Source organism: Candoia aspera, chromosome 2 (assembly GCF_035149785.1).
Source record: "Candoia aspera isolate rCanAsp1 chromosome 2, rCanAsp1.hap2, whole genome shotgun sequence".
NCBI lineage: Eukaryota > Metazoa > Chordata > Lepidosauria > Squamata > Boidae > Candoia > Candoia aspera.
In genome coordinates this window covers 251,612,859-251,634,354 of record NC_086154.1, presented here as the reverse complement: position 1 = coordinate 251,634,354, position 21,496 = coordinate 251,612,859, and the positions used below count along the sequence as shown (strand labels likewise).

At 39.7% G+C, this 21,496-nt stretch overlaps 1 protein-coding gene across 2 annotated transcripts in view; it reads left to right on the top strand.

Moving 5' to 3' along the window:
• Nucleotides 1–21,496, top strand: part of WDR7 (WD repeat domain 7) — a 231,529-nt gene that overhangs the window by 33,983 nt on the left and 176,050 nt on the right. For both annotated transcript variants that reach the window (XM_063295797.1, XM_063295796.1), the window contains exons 12-16: nt 940–1,160; nt 3,011–3,206; nt 4,731–4,945; nt 14,167–14,945; nt 17,267–17,355. In XM_063295797.1, the coding sequence (XP_063151867.1) occupies nt 940–1,160; nt 3,011–3,206; nt 4,731–4,945; nt 14,167–14,945; nt 17,267–17,355 (1,500 nt within the window). The remainder of the gene's footprint in view (nt 1–939; nt 1,161–3,010; nt 3,207–4,730; nt 4,946–14,166; nt 14,946–17,266; nt 17,356–21,496) is intronic.

The window sequence follows — 21,496 nt, the reverse complement described above, 5'->3', positions numbered from 1 at the left end:
GTTCCTACCCTGTGGAACAGCATACTTCTGAGATTCAGGTAGCCCTAACCCTACCATCCTTATGGAAGGCATTGAAGACCTGTTTTTTCTCTTTGGCACAGTGCCACAATGTTAGATGAGCCCGTTTTTAGGGTGTTATTTGTTTAAATATATGAATGGCCCTAGGCTGTGTTTTTGTTTGGGTGATCTTTGGTTGCTTTTAACTGAATGTTAGCAGCCCAGAGTCGCATGGCAGGTAGGTAGCTACGTAAATTGCTAAATAAATTAAATAAGGTCTTTTAAACCGAAGCTACCTGCAATAAGTGTGATTTTCAATTTGTTACTCCTCGGGGATTTTCATTCTGTTACAGAGGCTCCTGATTTTTGGACGCCTCTTATTTTTTGAGAAGATATTTTCCATTGTCCAGGAGAAGGGCTGTGTTTCTTTCAAGCTTGTGTTTGTTTGTTTAGCATTGGAAAACTCAATAACTATGACTTCAGATGGGATTGACTTTATTTGTTAAAGTAAGAGTTAGAAATGGATATATCTTTGACCCTAGAAGGTGAAACCTTTCTAGTTTTTTGCACATATTCAGGTGTTGGCCATCAAATATATAGCAGTGAAATGGTATAGGTGCATATGCCACTTTGACATAGGGAATTGATCCCCTATCTTCTTGTGAGGTTAGATATGCTAAATAGCAATTGTATTAACAAGTAGCAAATTAAATGGGGATAACCTCATAAAAAATTAGATTAAAAATGAACTAAAGTAGAAATGGAGTACCTAGACTTTATCACTAATACTTTTTTCTGCTGCGCAGTGTTATTTGCATATCCTTATTATACAATACATATATGTATTCCTATTTCATTTTCTTCTTATCCTGAAATTACCAAGAATACCTGCATGCCCACAACATGTGGTGTTTTGTGCTTTCTTCCACTTTAATGTTTCAGGTTGGCCACCTCACAGAACTCTGCGGGGTCATCGAAACAAAGTCACCTGTTTGCTGTATCCTCACCAGGTCTCCTCTCGTTACGATCAAAGATACCTGGTCTCAGGGGGTGTAGATTTTTCTGTCATTATATGGGACATCTTTTCTGGAGAAATGAAACACATCTTCTGTGTGCACGGTGGAGAAATTACTCAACTTTTGGTTCCTCCAGAAAATTGCAGTGTAAGTTAATGCGTATCTCCTTGGCTCATGCTTTTCTGATGACTAATATAAAGAATAATATTGCAAGACTAATATTTTCATTATTGTTTTGCTGAAAATCTTTCTTATTATTGGCTTACATTGTGTTTATTTGTAAACTTTTGTTTTCAAACATTTGCGTATCACTTTTAAAGGTAAAAGACAGTTTACAATATAAAAACAGTAATATAGAAAGCAATTACCTCACAAAGCAGCATATGCAAAGTACCATTCAAATGCAAATAATTATAAAATATATATTAATAGAGATGACAGAATAATTTGTTCAATTTGTGAAGTTACTGCAAACTTAAATCCTGCTTAATTCAGCAAATCGTGAACTGAAATGCAATTATATTTTGATACATGCAATTTTCTGATGTTGCAATAGTCACAAAGGGACTAATGGGAATAGATATGTACAAAATATATATTAATAGAAAATAATACAATGCATAAAACTTTTGAAACCATGATTTTTTTCCAGAAAATTTTGCACAGAACCATATATTTGGAAAATGGCATATAAAAATATACAAATTTGCAAGTGGTTGAAAGAATTTGTGAATTGATATTAATATAGGTACAGTATATGAATTTAGTGTTGGGAAATGAAAGAAACTAAAGAAAACAGAAATGTCTGTGTTTTCCATGTGTCGTTGAAATTGTACACCAGTTAAGATGAATTGAATATCTAGCTTAAGAAACATGAATATGGATCCTTTATTTAGTCAGTAGTTGCTATTTAAAACAGGCCAGTCGAGTTCTCAGAAAAATGGCTGGTTATGTAATCTCCATAGTCAGCCCTGAGAAAAATGACATACTCGTAAGGAGGAGTTGGAGTTTTTTGCAGTGTAGAAAAGCAGGAGTTGTGACAAGGAGGAGAAAAAAACTGAAAAATGTCTAGCCATACAGCTACACTAGTAGTAATTTTAATGTATAGGTCATTATTTGGAGAAAAAAAAAAAAAAAAGCTTCTTAGTCCTTACTGTATTCATGCTTACAAACCCCTGGGAGTTATGCAGAGGACAAGTAAGGGGAGAAGGAGAGAAAATCCCGTAATGGATAGATGGCATAAGTGGGATGTGAACTGGCTGTCCCAGACCCACCCATTTTTATGCTCTAGAGCAGTGACTCAACCTTGGCAACTTTAAAATATATGGCCTTCAACTCCCAGAATTCCCCAGCCAGCATGCTGGGGAACGTCTAGCTGTATTTGAGCTGCTGTGGTCCGAATTGCTGTTTTCAGTTTAGCAGCTTAAATAGTGCAAAGCAAACCTGATGTTGGGTATAATTTACAGTACTTAAAGTAAGGTGATTTAGGGTTAAATGTTAATTCTGCAGTAACTTGTGATTTATGGGTTTGAAGATTAGAAAGGGTAGTTTATGGAAAGAAGGAAATTATGATGTAACCTTAGAGAGGGTAAAATATAGATGTATCTATAACTACTGTCAAGAAGATCAGAAGCCACTTCTTTAGAATTTTTCCTCTCCTCTCCTCTCCTTCTTTTCTATTTCTTTTTCTATATTTCTTTTTCACTTTGTCATTGCTGTTCGTTATTCTTCTTTAATTCAAAATGTGTACTGTTTTTAATTCTGTTGAAAACCTTCAACGAAAATTATTTTAAAAAATGTTCATACTGCGGTAGTCAGAATTCAAGCTGTTAACTGTCTTTTTGCTCAAACTTTCAAGGGTTACTTAATATCTCCAGTTTTGTGTGCCACACAGCTTGCCATAATTTACTCCATAGTGAAAGAAAATTTATTTCAAGGATATAAAAGATTTACCACTAAGAAAAATAGGATTGAAGGTACTATTTTCTCATTTTCAGTCAAGAGTGCAGCACTGTGTATCTTCTGTTGCCAGTGACCACTCAGTAGGACTTCTAAGTTTACGAGAAAAAAAGTGCATCATGTTAGCTTCCCGGCATCTCTTTCCTATCCAAGTCATAAAGTGGAGGCCATCAGATGACTACCTCGTTGTTGGTTGTACAGATGGTTCTGTATACGTGTGGCAAATGGATACTGGTAAGTTACCTGTGTGCGAAGGACTTGATGAGGAATTTCCTTAATGATGTAGAGAATGATTAAATACTATTATCCAGTCTTATATTAAAAAAGGATGATCATTTCTATGTTATTTTTTCAAAGAAATCTCTTCAGAAATGTCCCTGCAAACTAGCCATGACTTTCTAATACAAGACAAGAGAAAGAATTCAGAAGTATTTTTTCTTCATTTGTCTTAAAACATATTTTTTCTTTCTTTGCTCTGCTTTGCTACATCTGACACGGCAAAAGAAATTTGTTCTTAAACTTTAATAACTTTTTTCTTAAACAATACAGTTAGGCCCTGCTTAATGTCCACTTGTTCAGTGACTGTTCGAAGTTACGACAGCGCTGAAAAAATGGATTTGCGACCAGTCTTTGAACTTACGACTGTTGCAGCGCCCCCACGGTCATGTGATAAAAATTCAAGCCAGCCTGCATTTGCAACCATCCCCTCCGTTGACTTTCATCGTCTTCCCCTGCCTTCCCTGTGCCGGGCTCACCATCCCAGCCACATGTGGGGAGGTGCCATGGCTGTGCTGCTTCTTGCTGCACTGCGGCAATGGGGCTGCTTGCATCCTTGCGCGCCTTCCCCCACCTGGCTGCCATCTGTTCAAAGAGCAGGTGGCAGCCATGGCCAGGAGGGCTTTTGCACAACTTCGTTTTGTGCACCAGTTGTGCCCTTTCCTGGGCCAGGAGGCACTGCTCATGGTCACTCATGCCATAGTCACCTCCTAAGTGGATTAGTGCAACACGCTCTACCTGAGGCTGCCCTTGAAGACTGCTTGGAAGCTCAGCTGGTCCAGAATGCTTTGGCACGAGCAGTTATGGGTACACCTTAGTAGGCCCATGTTAGACCTTAGCCCTGCAAGCTGCACTACCTCCCAGTGTGCTTCCAGGTGGAATATAAGGTGCTGGTTGTCACCTATGAAGTGTTCCATGGCATGAGGTTGGGTTATTTGCAGAAACATCTCTCCCAGGTTGTTTCTACCCATCCCACTAGATCCAACAGGACGGGCATGCTTCAGGTCCCCTCAATTAAAGAATGTCGTCTTATAGGACTCAAAGAAGCATGGCTTTTTTCTCACAGTGCCTGCCCTCTGGAACACCATGTCCTCCTAAATCAGATTGGCTGGGATTCAGGAAGTTAGATGGCCCATTGAGAGGTTTTTGTTGATTGTTTACCCTCAACCACTATAGGTTTTTACTGCTTGTTGATGTTGTTTTTTAATTGTTTCTACATGTTGATAGCTGCCCACAGTTGCATTTGCAAGATGGGTGGCCATATAAATTGATTGATTGAGTGATTGATTGATTGAGTGATTGAGGTTTTAGTATTCACCAAGAAAATATTTTTTAAAAACCTCATTTGTATGTTTTTATTGAATGTAGTTCTTTAAAAGCAAATTGTTTCTGAACATAAGGAAGTTATTTTGTAAAGTTATGTTGCAGTGTGGTCTATCTGCAGCTAAGCTAGTTTTTCTCCTTTTTTGTATTTTTCTCCAGGTGCACTTGACCGGTGTGTAATGGGAATAACAGCTGTTGAGATCCTGAATGCTTGTGATGAAGCTGTACCTGCTGCGGTTGATTCCCTCAGCCATCCAGCTGTCAACTTAAAGCAGGCCATGACCAGACGTAGCCTCGCTGCACTAAAAAATGTGGCTCATCAGAAACTTCAGACACTTGCTACAAATCTATTGGCATCAGATTCCTCTGACAAAGTAAGATCTTAAATTATTCTTTTAAGTAACAGCTGGTTGCATCTCAATACAGTGTTGAAATGCCTCTTCTCTGTGCTAGAGAGAGGACAGTACTGGTGAAGGTTGCAAAGTGGGGAGATGACAGATTTATCTTTCTTCTTCCCATCACTCCAACACAGACAATTCTCTATCTCTAGAGCTTTGCCTTTTGATCTTGGGTCCCAGGAATCATTTTTGTAATGAACAGTTTCCATTTTCTATATAGAAAGATTTTGAAACCGCTGCATAGACCATAATTACCAGACAAAATAAAGTAGACTTAAACATACACTGTGTGGGTGGGCACGCGCACGCATATGCCCTCAAGTCACCAAGACCATGCAGTTTTCTTGGCAACATTTTCTGAAGTAGCTTGCCATTGCTTTCTTCTTAGTGCTGGAGAGACTATTTAGCCCAACGTGTGCCTGAGGCAGGACTAGAACTCAGGCTAACCTCTACACCACTATACCAGACCAGCATTCAAAACACACGCTTTATCAGAAATAAAACTTTACTCCATCCTTAGCTAACTTATGCCTGTTCTTCTAGAGTAGGCTAGATTTAGAACAGATATGATCAGTAAAGTCCACTGGTTTCCAGCCTCTCATCCAGCAACTTCTTGCTCCTTTTCTCTGACCTTCTGTCTCCAGATGTTTCAAAGGCAAAGGCTTTTCTCGCTCGAACAGAGAGGGGTGGTGGGGAATCTCTTGCTGCTTATGGGAGCAGGATCGCGTCACACTCAGGAAGACCTGTTCTGGGATTTAGGAAGGAACTGACATTCCACAGTGCTATGAAGGCAAGCTGGTCGCACAGCAATGACCCTGGGAAGAAATAGGTCCATTTAACCGTTTTAAATTTTGGCTATAGGTTACATAGTACAGACCATTGAGAGGAAAATGTAACTTTGCCTTACATGAATCTGTGCATAAACATATTTGGGGAAATTTGACTTGGCAGAGCTTTATATCCAGCTTTTCATATCTTGCTAAAATGAGAACTATGTGGGGAATTTAGAAATATATAAGATGAAATTTAAAACTCTGAGGTAATGTGGTATGCTGCCATCAACGTTTACTACTTAAAATGAAGTTACTGGTCTTAGAACAGGTAAATAAGAAGTTCCGTAAAATCTAAAATAAATCCACATGTTCGTTTTCCTTTTACCTGTGTTTATTCTTTGTTGTCCCTTCACACCCCCATAGGTCAGAATCTGCCTGCTGCCTTATGAACTTAGGTTAACTAATTGCTTTATGAACTCCATCCTGTCAATGTTTGCAATTTAAAAAAAATAATTTAACGAGTACAAGGAAATAAATGTAAATACACTTCGGGATATAAATACACTTTCTGTCTTTTTTAGAGAAAAACACCCCGTATTTATTTTTCTAGTCTTTCAGTTGTCCAGACAATAAAACTACATAGCGGTATGCATTTCGCTTGTATTTCACATGGTTTAAACCTCTGGCTTTCAGGAGTCCTAGCTTCTGGCTGCCCTGGCCTGCCTGAGGGACCTGAAGAAGCTGGCTATAAATCAGATGTTTATAAGGGAGTGGAAAGAATCATAAATAAGGCTTGGCTTCTGGCAGAACAAGGCACTGTCAGTACCATGGAGAGCTCACTGTGAAAGATGACAGGTTGGGTTCATTCTTAGGTGAATGAAGTAGCTGCCAGCTGAGGCTTTAAGAAGTCTAATAAAGCCAATTCATAAGAACGTAAGCATAAGCAGTGCCCTGCTGGATTGGACCACTGGCCCATCTAGTCCAGCAGTCCATTTTCACAGTGGCCAACCAACTGCACAAGGAAGCCCACTAGCCTCCCAGAATATGACCTTCGGAGGCAGTCACACTGCCATGAAAACTAATAGCCATTGATCTCCATGACTTCCATGAATTGGTCCAATCCTTTTTGGAAGCCAGCCAAGCTGATAGCCCTCACTACATGTCTTGGCAGCAAATTCCAAAGTTTAATTAAAAGTTTAATTGTGTAAAAAAAAAAGAATCCTACATAATCCCCTAGTTTTGTCATTCCTTAGACTTAAACAGACTGTGGCCTTTTCTGAAGCTTCAGTGTGCTGTGTGGTTGAGGGGCCACCAAGACTATGAAGGCTCATCCATAGAATTGGGGCTATTGGATAATGGAAGGGCAACATCCTCAGGTTGGACAGCAGAAGAGGGAGTGCTGAGGACATTTGTTGAAAGGATGTGATCTGGGGTTCACCATATTCACCATATAGAATTTACCATCTTTGGTTCTGGATGGGGTCTCACTGCCCCAGACAGACGTGGTGCGGAATCTGGGGGTCCTCCTGGACTCACGACTCCTGCTCGAAGAGCAGGTGGCAATTGTGGCCAGGAAGGCCTTTGCTCAACTTCATGTTGTGTGCCAGTTACACCCTTTCCTGGATCGAGAGGCCCTTTGAACGGTCACTCAGGCCCTGGTCATCTCCCATATAGACTATCGTAATGCACTGTATATGGGGCTACCCTTGAAGAGTATCCGGAAGCTACAACTGGTCTAGAATGCAGCCATGTGGGCAATTCTAGGTGCTCCAAGATCAGCACATGTAACACCTTTGCTGTGTGAGCTGCATTTGGTTCAAGTTTGCTTCTGGGTCCAATTCAAGGTGTTGGTTATTACCTTTAAAGTCCTACACGGCATGGGTCCAGGCTACCTGCGTGACTCTCTCATCCCCATTACATTGACCCGTCCCGCCTGGTCATGCAGAGAGGGCATGTTGCGGACCGCATCTGCAAGAGAATTCCATCTGGCTGGGTCCAGGAAGCAAGCCTTCTCTGCAGCAGCTCCCGCCCTCTGGAACATTCTTCCCCCAGGGGTGAGACAAGCCCCCTCTCTCCTGGACTTCCGTAAAAAACTGAACCTGGTTTTGCCAGCATGCCTGGAGTGGGAAGGGGAATAGTCATTCTTGGGGATGGCTGGCGCCCTAGAATGGGCCCTTTATTTTCACAGACTGGTATAGAATCTTCTGCCATCTGGATTTTATTGCATTTTATATTTTTATCTTCTATTTTTTTAAATTTTTAAATTATTTAAATTTATATCACCGCCCATCTTCCCCAAACGGGGGACTCTGGGCAGTTTACAATAAAAGTAATAATAAAAACAAATATTTCTATTTCTATTTATTGTATTATTTATAGTTTGCATTGAATTTTAAACTTTATTTCTATTGTAAACCGCCCAGAGTCCCTCCTTAGGGGGGAGATGGGCGGTGATAAAATTTGACAAATAAATAAATAAAAATAAATATTCAGAGTTTTCTCCAGGAACTTTCTGAGCTCCTGATCCTGGAGACATAACACCATTTTGATCCTGTTCAAGTATTTAATTCCTCAGCCTGCAGGGACTGAAACTGGGAGTTATAGCATGGGCTCTCAGCATTACTCAAATAAACTTAAGAGCACCATTAAATTATTAGCATCCTAAATAATTGACTCCGTTGAGCAGCTGATTTGACCCAGGCTGCTTATCACAATGTTGCATTAAAATGTAAGCTGTGAGTCCAAGAACACCCTCAGATTGTGCCCCTACTTGAGCGAGGAAGTGCAACCCACCCAAAGTTAAAGTTGGAATCTCCCCAAATCTAGGGAGCTCTAACAACCATAGCCACTTTGTCTTAGTAGGATTGAACTGAAGGTGGTGCCTCCCCATCCAAGCCTGCATCCATTGAGGACATCTGCGTGATAAGTATTGAGATGCTCAAGTTCCTGTTAACACTGTAATATACTTGGGAGTCCTCTTGTACTCATGGCTTCTGCTAGAACAACATATGGAAATTGTAGCCAAAGGCAGCTTTACCCAGCTTTGGCTGGTGTGCCAGTTACAGCCCTGCCTGGACCAGGAGGTGTTGGACTACTGCAAAGCACTCTATGTGGAACGTCCTTTGAAGAGTATGGCGGCCTTTTATTGTTGTTTCTTATTATGGATTGTTTGTGTTTTGAGATTCTTGTGCATGACCCAGAGTCATGATATTGGTGTGGAATAGAAATTGTATTACTAAAAGCAATCAGATGTTAAAAGAGGGATGTAGTCCAGAACTATTCAGCATGTGGGGCCATGTGGTCAAATGTAGCAGACTCTACTTTGAGAAACTGAGCTGAAATTCAGTATGTATTCTATGTGCTGTCATGTTGAATTCAGAGCAGAGTGCATTCTCAGCTTCTGTGGCTGGCATCTTGAAACAGTTGTGGTTCTTAAGGTTGTGAAAGAGGGTTTGAATGTTTATGAGCAAAGCTTGAGAAAATCTCATAAATTGATAACGTTTTCTAAAGGGAAGTTTCGCTATATTTAATAGCCCCAGAATTCTCTTCTGACCAATTCTTCTTGGATAATAATGCTTTACTATATATTTCCATACCCTAGAGATTTGAGGACAGTAATTATCAAGGAATCTGCAGTTCCTCATTATGTAAATTTCAGTGAACAAGTACTTCAGATTTTGAATAGCACAATATGATGATATTTAGATTATTACATTGACGGAAGGCTTTGGGAGCTGAGATGATTAGATATAAAATTTATCTATCTATCTATCTATCTATCTATCTATCTATCTATCTATCTATCTATCTATCTATCTATCTATTATCCCGCCTTTATTATTTTTATAAATAACTCAAGGCGGCGAACATACCTAGTGCTCCTTCCTCCTCCTATTTTTTAGACTTCTGCTGTGTTCTTCAGAACAAAGAGTTACTTTGCTTTTTAACAGCAGAACAGTAGAGGGCATTAGAGATCTGTTTTTTGTTAGATTCATAGTTCTAGAGGTTTTGGGCATTTGATACAGATTTTTTTTTTGCAACCCTCCCACACTTGGTTATATAGATTTTAGCTAGGTTTAAAATTGATGGAATCCACGTGTGCAAAGCTGGGAAATAGGATTGCTAGTAAGTTCTAACAAGTTAATATTTTCCCATTGTTAGATGGCTGCTATACATCTTCCGATCATTTCCCCACAAGCTTAAGATAAAAAAATTCAAATGTCAGAATATGCATACAGCTTTCTTCATTAAAAACAAAAGCCAAAAAATCAGCTTCTTATACCTTTCTAATAATATATAATCCTAAAAAGAAGCAGTATTTATGTGGGGTGCATTATTTATATTGTGTAAGATAGTTCTTGTGTAAATCAACATTAACATTAAAATCCTATATACTATTGATGGCTTTTATCTTTTCTCCCTTCCTTCCTTCCTTCCTTCCTTCCTTCCTTCCTTCCTTCCTTCCTTCCTTCCTTCCTTCCTTCCTTCCTTCCTTCCTTCCTTCCTTCCTTCCTCATTTTAATTCAGTTATTTCAACTTTCCATAAAAGTTCCATTGATGAAGCTGCTTTCACAGGTAATGGGAGGTGGGATGTCCTAGGCACCCTCAGTTCTGCTCTGGAGATATTCTAAATGTCTGGAACAGACTGAGAAAATCCAAGCAGCATAGTAGGAAGGTATGGTGTATCCCACCATAGAAGTGGAACACTGATATTAAGTTTCCCAGTCTAGGTCTAAAACTTTGGATATTTTATCTGCCTGGAGGCTGTGGAAATCTAGATATGGATGAGCAGTCTCCATCTCAATCCTAGCAAGATGGAGTAGCTTTGGGTATTAGGACATCCTGGATCTGATGATTTTCCATCCTTAATTCTGGATAGTGTTGCATTTTTCCAGACAGAACCGGTGCACAGTTTGGGGGTTCTCCTTGGCACAGAGCTCCTGATCAAAGAGCAGGTGGCAGCTATGACTGGGGAGGGGGGCTTTGCACAGCTTAGTGTTTGGCACCAATTGTGTCCCATCCTAGATCAGGAGGCATTACACATAGTCACTCATGCTTCAATCACATCCCAAGTGGATTACTGCAATGCACTCTACATGGCACTGCCTTTGAAGAACATCTGGAATTTCATTTGGTCCAGAATACACGCCTAGCATGGGCGTGTTGCATTATGCCCATGTTATGGGCTATCAGTTCACTTCCAGGTGCAATTCAAAGTGCTGGTTATTACTTACAAAGCTCGACATAGCATGGGGCTAGAGTATTTGAGGAACAGCCTTATTCCCATTGCTTTTCCTCACCCCATTAGTTTGGTTAGGAGGGGCATCTTCCAGGTCCCATCAATCAGGGATCGTCATCTGGCAGAATCCAGGAAGTGTGCCTTTTCCGCAGTGGCTACTGCCTTCTGGAACACCATGCCACCCGAAGTTTGTCTGGCCCTGACTCTGTTCACCTTTTGGAAAGTCTTGAAGACCTGGCTGTTTTCCCAGGCATGGGGGCCAGGAGAGTAACTGAGCTGGTAAATGGTGTTTTTGACAGCCACTCTGTGTTAGTTGGCTGGGAATGAGTGATATAAAAATGAGTGGGGAGTCACATGAGCGAGCCCTCCCTGCCCCGACTATTGGTGGTAATTTTCAGAGGATGTCTGGAAGTACAAAGTTATTATATGTTCTAGTTTTCAGTAGTGTCTTCTAATCTCATAGAATGTAAGACACGACACCCACCCCAATTCATGAGTAATTCTTTGCGGAAGAAACCTGATCTTTCTTTTAGGTAATTTTTGAGTCAGTTTTAACTGCTGGTGACTGTCTGCAGTTTTCTTTGCAAGATTTTTGTCTTTCCTAGGGCTGAGAGAGAGGGACTGGCCCAAGGCCACCCAGCCGGTTTTCATGCCTAAGGCAGGACTAGAACTCACAGACTCCTGGTTTCTAGCTCAGCACCTTAACCACTAGACCAAACTGGCTCTCTTATGTATTAACCATAACGTACTATTATTCAGGTTTATTGGGCTGCCTTTGCTATACTGAAGTGGCTCTCCTGGGTACATATTGTAGTTGGAATTAAAAGTTTTCCAAAGTGTGATAAGTGTGGTACTACTATTGTGGTGCTATTATTGATAAAAATTTGCCAAAATAAATTGTACCTGTGTGGAAAGAGTACAGAGACCAGAATAAGTATAAATATTCAGATCAGAAAAAGTATAGAAGTACAAATGGAAACATGAATTTCCTCCTCACTTGCAGATGATAATTGGGACCAGGAACTCCGTTGCTAAGCAACGCAGTTGTAAGGCATGATTTCACGTGACCGCTCCCACTTACAACAGCAGTCCCGGCAGTTGCTGTTGTTAAGCGAATCCCACACAGTTGCAGCATCCTGCAGTCATGGGATTGCCATTTGCAACCTCCTGCCAGCTTCCCCATTGATTTTGCTTGTGGGTAGTGAAGGTTGCAAATGGCGATTGCGTGTCCGCAGGATGCTGTGATGTAGTAATTGCGAGCCGGTTACTGAATGCCTGAATCATGATCATGTGAATGTGGGGACACTGTGATGGCTGCAACTATGAGGACCTGTCATAAGTACCCCTTGTTGAATGGTTGCTGAGTGGGTGGACGTTAAGTGAGGTTTGCCTGTACTTAAAATTAATAAAGGGCAGTTGACACAGTTTTGCAGTTGGAATCCAAATCCAACTCTTGGATACTGCCTGAAGTCAAAAGAATTGAGGAAATTCCCACACCAAGAAACAGCGCAAATATCCATTGTAAGTTATGAATATTAAATTTGAGGTTAAAACTCTCTCAACTTAATTGCTCATACTGATTAATCGTATTGGTTTTGTGTGAGTGTAAACATTTTGGAGTACTAACTTCTGGATAATGTTGGAGGTTGTTTGAAAGATCCTGTGGGAAAAGTGGAAATAAATGTTTTTTCCTCCCATTCCCACCTTTGTAAACGAATGGTGTAATCAGAATATGAACCTGAGTGAATATAGTTGGATTACAATTGTTGATGGGTTTGGTTATTCTTTCATTTAGATGCTTGACATGACTATTGCTAAGCAAAAGAATATTTGCTGAACAGAATAGTATCAGACTTTCATTTTTACAATAGCCAACTTAAATTTTCTTTAGAAAAAGGAACAGCAGTTGAGAGGGAAGAAGTGCACAGAATCAAAGAGTTGGGAGGAATCTTAGAGATCATCTAGTCCAGCGCTCTGCTCAGTGCATAATCTGTCAGAGGATTTCTGTCAGATGAGCACTGAGGCTCTGTTTTAAGACCTCCAGCAAAGGATAACTCACCACTTCACATGGCAGCGTGTCCCGTTGGCTGGCAGCTCATACAGTCAGGAAGGTTCTCCTGATGTTTAGCCTGATCCTCCTTCCTTGTTGCTTTAACCCAGTGTTTCTCAACCTTGGTAACTTTAAGATGTGTGGACTTTAACTCCCAGAATTTTAAGGGATGAAGTCCACACATCTTAAAGTTACCAAGGTTGAGAAACATTGCTTTAACCCCATTGGTTCTGGTTCTGTTCTCTAGGGCAATAGAGATTACATCACACCCTCTTCTATCTGACAGCCCCTCAGCTATTTGGAGACTGCTATCGTACTGGTAAGCTAAACTTGTCAGATCTTGAACAATTCCTTGTAGGGCTCAACCTCTCACTGCCTTGCTAGCCCTGAACTTGCTCCAAACTGTCAATGCCCTTTTTAGACTGCCATGCCCTCAACTGAGCATAGTATTGCCTGATGGGCAGAGGAGAACGAAAATAACTTTCTGTAACCTGGAAACTAATACACACCAAGAAAGCATTTGCCTTTTTAGCAGCTGCAACTGTATCACACTGCTGGCTCAAAGTTAACTTATGGCTGACACAGATAAGCAGCATCTTGGAGAAGTTTTAGATTTCTGTGTAAAAAATCTTTAAAAAACCACACCCCCACCAACCCTGGCAGGACAAGCTACTATATATAAACAGGGAGCAAACCCCACACTCACCAGCACTGATGCAGTTACCTAGTCGGGAAATGAAACGTCTGCAAGCCAACAACCAAGTACAGAGAGCACAAAAAACACATGAAGAACTGCAGGACACTTATTCTCAGTAGAATCTTTATTATTACTTCAAAAACTAACATAACAGGAGTTCTAGTTGTTACATATTTTAAAAAAGCATGAAGAAAGTAATGCCCAAAATCTATTTTAAAAATACAAAATATATAGTGTTTCAAAATATTCTCAGTATTGAGCGTTTAGTGATGCTTGTGTTCAAAATAGGTTCATACTATTAATTTCAAATTTCCTATTTTTCAAACATTAGAACTGTGGTAAGTTTTCCTGTCCAAGATGTTCATATTGTATAATGCTATCAACCCATAAACAGAAAAGCATACTGAAGAGATAATTGTATTCTGTGTTTTGTTAAAGGGAAACTTGCCAAAATATTCTCACAACTCTCTGATGGTTCAAGCCCTGAAGACTAACTTAACAGACCCAGATGTCCATATACTCTTCTTTGATGTAGAAGCTCTGATTATTCAGTTACTAACCGAGGAAGCCTCCAGGCCTAATACAGCCCTTATTTCCCCGGAGAATTTGCAGAAAGCATCTGGCAGCTCTGACAAAGGAGGTCCCTTCCTGGCTGGCAAACGAGCAGCAGTCCTGCTTCAGCAGGTCAAAGAAACAGTCAAAGAAACAATCAAAGAAAACATAAAAGAACGCCTTTTTGATGAAGATGACGAGGATGAGGAATCCAGACAAAGAAGAGAGGAGAGTGACCCTGAATATCGGTCCAGCAAATCAAAACCATTAACTCTCTTAGAATATAACCTAACTATGGACACAGCCAAGCTGTTTATGTCGTGTCTTCATGCTTGGGGCTTGAACAGTGTTCTAGATGAACTTTGCAGCGAGCGTTTGGGGATGTTGAGGCCTCACTGTTCTGTCTCTTTTGGCTTGCTTTCGAGAGGAGGCCACATGTCTTTGATGCTTCCAGGGTATAATCAGCCTGTAGGCAAGATGCCCTCTAGTGATATGGACATGGGAAAGTCTGTATCTCTCCCAGAGGGACACATCAGGGGTACGTACTGCATATCACGTGCAGTAACTACTCAGCACCTCCTCTCCATTATCTCCTTGGCAAACACCTTGATGAGTATGACCAACGCAACATTTATTGGAGAGCATATGAAAAAAGGACCAGCCAGGTACAACTTCATTTACTAATTTTGCATCTCTTGTTTTCTCTCCCTTCTCACTTCCACAACTCCATAGTACATTTGAACCTTGATTTAGCAGTCCTGGATGCAGTGGACAGAATTCCCATTATATTTATGTCATTCTGTATCTTCTGCATGAATGAGTGTAAAATAATGTCAATAATGTCATATGCTTTATTTATATAATGATGCTATTATGCAAATAATATAAATGACATCATTTGTGTAATGACATTGCTGTGGGTGGTAGTGTGTCTGACTGAACAATCAGGAGTAATGGATGCCTTCCCTTCCCTGCAGTCTGTCCATTAAATTGAAGTTTCATGGTATATATTTGTATATTCAAGAGATCGTAATTCCATAGTCATATTTGTTTGATTTGTTAGATCATTTGTTGAATTGAAACTAAGTCATGAGTGCTGAATTGGCATTATAGGTTTGGGATTAGGTGATAGCAGACATGGGCAGGAAGGGATAGCAGTTTCCATTTTCAGGGGGGTTATTACAGGTCGTCCCCACTTAATAACCATTCATTTAGTGATGGTTCGGACTTAACAACAGTGTTGAAAAAACCAACTTGCAACCAGTCCTCATACTTAACGACCATTGCAGCATCCCCAGATTCACGTGATCACAATTTGGCTGCTTAGCAACTGGTTCACATTTATGACTGCTGCAGCATCCCGTGGTCATGTGACTGCCATTTTCAACCTTCCTGGCCGGTTTTTGGCAAGCAAAATCAATGTGGAACCACATTATTCGCTTAACGACCACATGGTTTGTTTGACGCCAGCAGTGATTCACTTAACAGCCGCCACAAAAAACTGCAAAATCGGGTTGGATTCGCTTAATGACCTCTTTGCTTAGCAACTGAAATTCCGGTCCCAATTGTGGTTGTTAAGTGAGGACTACCTGTACAGAAAGCTTTACCAAAAATAATGTGTATTAAACACTTCAGAGGTCCAAGCCTCTTTTGTTCAGTTAAGTCTTGTATATTTCATTTCTTATGTATTACTTCATTTCCTGTCTTACAAGTCTAATCCTACTGTATACTTTATGCAATGTTGTCTTACCTTATATACTCTATTCTGTCTTAGGTCTTGTTCACACAATTTCATCCTGCCCTCCCCAGCCAGCCCTGTTCAAAGTCACCTGTGTGTGCAACCTGCTCTCAGGCGTTCTTCGCTGCTGCTTGGCGGGACGCTGGGGTTCTGGCAGTCGCTTCTGCCAGATGCTCTGGCTGGGTTGTTGCTTTGGCCCAGCACTGAGTCCTCTTCCCCTTTTTTGGTTGCTGCCAATGCTCTGGGCCTCTGGGCTTCCCCCTGCAGAGTTCTCTATGGCTGCCAACAGTCCCTTTTCTTCACCATCTTCCCAGTGCTCGGTAACTTCAGCTCTTGTTCTTTTCCTCTTTGTTCTTCCAAAGGGGTGTGACAAGCCTTCAGCTCCTCTCATGTCACCACACTTTTGGTTCAGCCGAGCCCCCCCCTTGGAAAGGCCATCTTGTTGCTGCTCCAGGGAGAGCAAAGGGTGAAGGGGCATGAGCTTTTATATACTGTGCATCCTGTCTTCTGCAGCTGGATTATATTTCCACCCTTCCCTGTGACCATAAATGTTAATCCAACTTGTCTGAAAGTGGTGCATTTTTACGTATATATAATTGTTCCTCGTTTGGGGGTAATGTGATTATCAACTACAATTCAAGAAGGTAAAATATTAGTGAATAGATAGCTGGATAACATGAGCTTATATTTCTGATTGTTGCTCAAATTTGAAAAAAAAAGATATTTCTATTAAATTTGTTTTTCTAGCAAAAATGGCATTCAAGGCAGCAACCACTTATAAAATGCAGATTTTAAAAAATGAATTTAATCAAAACATCAAAATAATAATCTAAATATAAATATTTTAAATATAAAATAGCATGTTAAATAGTCATTAATGAGAACCTGCATAAGAGCCATGGCAACATTCTTTATCTGCCTGCCCCACAAGGAAGGGCAAAAGAGATTCTGGAAGGAAGGGAATAAATATTTTCCAGAAAATAATGAAGATTTGGGGGAAACAAATGGGATAGAAAGAAGAGCAGAAAGGAAAAAAGTACTGCAGATCAGTGTAGGTAAGGAGGGAGTATCATTCATTTCTAAGATGTTTTCTTAAGACCCCAGACTCAAATATGAAAGTGTATAAAATCTCTTTTATGTGTTTGTTTATTTATTTATTTATTGCATTTCTTAACCACCCATCTCGACAAATGACTCTGGGTGGTTTACAAATGACTAGTTATTAATTCACAACAATTTTATTTGTAGACCACCTAGACCAGGGACACCTGATCTTGGAAAAGTAAAGACTTCTGCTCCAGTTGCTAGTCCAACAACACAAGGGCTGATTAAACAAGGTAATGAGCATCAGGCTTTGAGAAATTTGCAAGCAACTAAGCTCTAGTTGAATCTTGATTGTATCATTTTCTTTTGCAGCTTTGAAATATAAACATTTTTACTGAATTTGGATTAGAGCTCTAAACCACTATTGCAAAACATGAGAAAGAAAACACATTGTTTTTTGGCAATTAAATTAAGTTGAAATCTTTGAGAATTGTGAGAAATTTCTTGTATCCATGAAAGTAAAGTCTTCTTTCTATGTGAAATATTTGAATCCATAAATATTATTTATGGATTATGGATATATAAATTATTATTACCCAGGAATTTTACTTTTCTTTGCTTTCATCCACCACTCCCTTTCAATGCCTAACAGGAACTGTGAATTTGAAAGCACTTTCTGCTGGATTTTAGAAGAGGATTCAAGCTAAGTTTGTTTTTGGGTGAAACTGGCATGTGATCGCTTAATTTCTTACAGTTTGCAATTCAATTGATATTTGACATAGCTGGTAGGGAAATTGCAACTGCCTTGGTCAAGTTTTTGCTAAAGATTTGTTCCAGAATGTTTTTATCTTTATTGATGTAATTACAGTTCCTTTTAATTCCATTAGTAACCTTAAGGGGAAAAATGCTAGATTGTTTGAAATGTCCTGTTCTCTTTCACCTTTTCTATTACTGATTCTGTAGATTGGCCGTCTCTGGTGTTTAGCACCTATGAACTGCAAGTTGTCCCCATTTTTTTAAAGCAGTAAAAAAAAACTGTGGAGGATTTTGCAGAGTTTGCAAAGATTAATGCTTAAATATTTATTTGCATGTATGTAAATGATTTATAATAACCATTCATAGTAAACATTACCAATACCATCTTCAGCAAAATTAAATCCATAAAAAATCCAAAAAAGCAGTGCTAAATAATAAATAAAACTAATAAGTAAGGACATAATAATACGATATCCTTAATTATACCCTAGAAAGTCCTAAACCAGTTTAAGGCCAAGTTAATAGGGAAACCTTTAGGGAAGTTTGAAGGTTAATTGAATCAAAGTTCTACAAGCTGTGAAACATTGTTGAAAAGGCCTTGTTGCCTTGTGTCCACCCACACAATTGCTCTAGCTGTTTTCTGATACTACATGTACTCCAAAACGGAAATGTATGTTCGTTAATATATTGAACCAAAAAGTTATCTCACTGTTTTTATAAAACTTCTCCCATTAACATTTAAAAGATAATGTTCATGCTAAAACAATCTTCTCTTCAGTTTAAGTATGATTTCCTGAGTGGAAGCATGCCATAATCTCATTACTTCTAAGTAATTGGTCACTTGAGTAATTGATTCTAAGTAATCCTAATCAGGTAATTGGTCTAAGTTAGAGTTAGGTCAGAAGGTTCACAATATCATCCTATGTTACAGAGTTTAGCACTCGTAAGAAAGAGATAAGTTTTATATTATATGATACTAAGTGTTATTTATATGTTATGTGTTATATAATGTTATGTGTTATATAATGCCAACTATATGTCAGGGATTGTTAAGTTTTTAGGCTAGGGGACCGCAGCATGCCTTCTCTGCCAGACCTGATGGGGTGGGCAGATGTGATTGGGGAGAGGCGGTCCCTCAGATGACCTGGCCCCATGCATGAAGGGCTTTGAAAGTCAAAAACAGCGCCTTGAATTGGACCCGGAAGCAAACCAGCAACTAATGCAGCTTGTGGAGCAGAGGTGTAACATCTACCACTCCAAGGGCACACGTAACTACCTGTGCTGCTGCATTTTGCACCAGCTGAAGCTTCTGGGTACTCCTCAAGGGCAGCCCCATGCAGAGCGCATTACAGAAATCCAAACGGGAGGCGACTGAGGCGTGAGTGACAGTGAGCAGAGCCCCCTGATCTAGGAACAGGCGCAGCTGGCACACAATGCAAAGCTGTGCAAAGGCCCTCCTAGCCACGACTGCCACCTGCTTTTGAGCAGGAGTTGTGAGTCCAGAAGGACCCCCAGATTGCGCACTGGGTCTGTCTGGGGCAGTGCCATCTTGCAAGATTTCTTCTGTTCCTCTGTTGTCTTTTATTCCTGTAGGGAATCCATGGCTTGGGATGTCACAGAAGTCTTGATAACCATTGCCGTTGTGTTTCTAAATCGTCTTTCCCACAAAACAGATCTAAAGCTAGAGAAGCTAGTTTTTTTGGCCTGATGACTTTTAGTTCCATGGCTCTCATTTTCCCCAACAAACATGCAAAAATACAACGCAGTGATTGTGCCTGTTCATCATTCCTTGTAAGTTTATCAGGACTGAGACATTCACACTGTGCCATGTGAGGAAAAAAAAAGTGTGTGTGTGTATACACATACAAACACAGTCTTTCTTGCATTAATATAAAAAAATATAAAGAAAATTTGAGGAAGCTTTAAGTGCAGAACTAATTTTGCCTTTTCTCTATAGAATCTATATCCCCATTAACGGGATTTTGTTTTTTGAACCAGTGTTAACCCTTTTCAGTTGGCAGGTGTCTATTCCTCCAAAATGAGAAATTGGTTATTTAATGATTTTGCAAGGGATGTTAGTAGTAATCCTGGTGCAGAGATTATAGAATAATCAGCAACCTTGTATTTCTGTTAAAATGTACACTCCAATTACCTTCTACTCAGAAGCAATTGCTTTTGCATGCCAGGCAAGTGGATAATCATACATGTAACTAGTCAATAAAAAGTTTATCATTCTTTGTGTATCTGTGTAATAGCCTAGAATGAGGGATCTCTGCTAGCTCTTTTAACCTTTTTTCCCCAACATACTTCCTCAATTTCAAATGCTAAACAGTACAAGGGGAGCAAACTAGGGATCTTTGATTTTCTATTTCCTTTTTTCTTTCTTTCTGAAATATATTAAGCCAGCTGAAATAAAATAGTTATGTTTTACAATCAGTTTAATGGCTGATTCAGCTGAAAGAAAGCTTTCACTTATTTCACTTATTTTGCTTTTAGTGGGTAGAAAAATTCAACGTAAAGTAAATATTTTGATAACTGTATGGTCATGTGATACAAGTCTCTGAAAAACAGGCACATAATTTTGGTCGGAGTTTTTGTAAAATTGCCCCCAGAGGGGTATATTTTAAATTAAGTGGTTAGAGTGGTCTTATAAAAAATGTCATTTCTGACATCAATTAATGGGGAATTCATGTTACATTGTTAAGCCTCTAGTTAATTGCTTGTTTTCCGACCTAATAATAATCATCAAGGAAATTAACCCCTTAACAAAAAATAATAGTAAGAAAATAGCACTGTATATATTGGTTTTCTCTAAGCTCGTCTCTTAAAAAATTATGTTCAACTTAAGTGTTTCTTAATTAGTTCTCTATCACTTGGCACTGCTTCTTTGAGATAGATAGATAGATAGATAGATAGATAGATAGATAGATAGATAGATAGATAGATAGATAGATATATTGTTGACTCCAACTTGGTTACTTGTAGCAGATTTAACACACATTGGACAGAGGCTGCATGCAATCGATTCATGCAGTGATTATTTTCAGATTGCTGGAGAGTCCAATGCTGCTGCCCTGCCCTACGAAGCCAGCTGTTGTTGTTTTCAGTTGCATTGATTGGTATAAACAGTGACAGCCAGAGAGGCTGATCTCGTCCCCCACTCGGATCACAAAAGAACAAACCTAAATATCACACGGTAAACTTTCAATCTGGAGTTAATGCGCACATTTGGGGAAAGCCTTTGCATTTATCACTGTGAACCCTTTACCAACTCTAGTGCACTCTCTTTTTCTCCACATGAAGTGCATCTAGCTGGTTTACTGATTTGCACGTGCCACCATGATGCATTCGGGTGGAAATCATAGGAGGAGTAATTTTGATGCAGATGTCTTGGAGTAACAAAAGTAGTTCACTGCATGAAAACCAAACATACAATACAGGAAACAGTGCTTAGTCTGTTCTGGAGCCTGAGCCTATTGTCATCCTGCAATGGAATAAAGGAGAGGGATTAATTTGAAGATGCTTGTGCATGACATATGGTAATTCTCTGCAAGAAGGAAGTGTCAGCTAGTGACCTCTAAATCTTAACATTGACCTCTGGTTGTAGAATGGTGTGCGCCATAAGGTCTGCCTGCCCTTTTATATGATAATTTGATTCGTGAAGCATTAGAGAAGCCA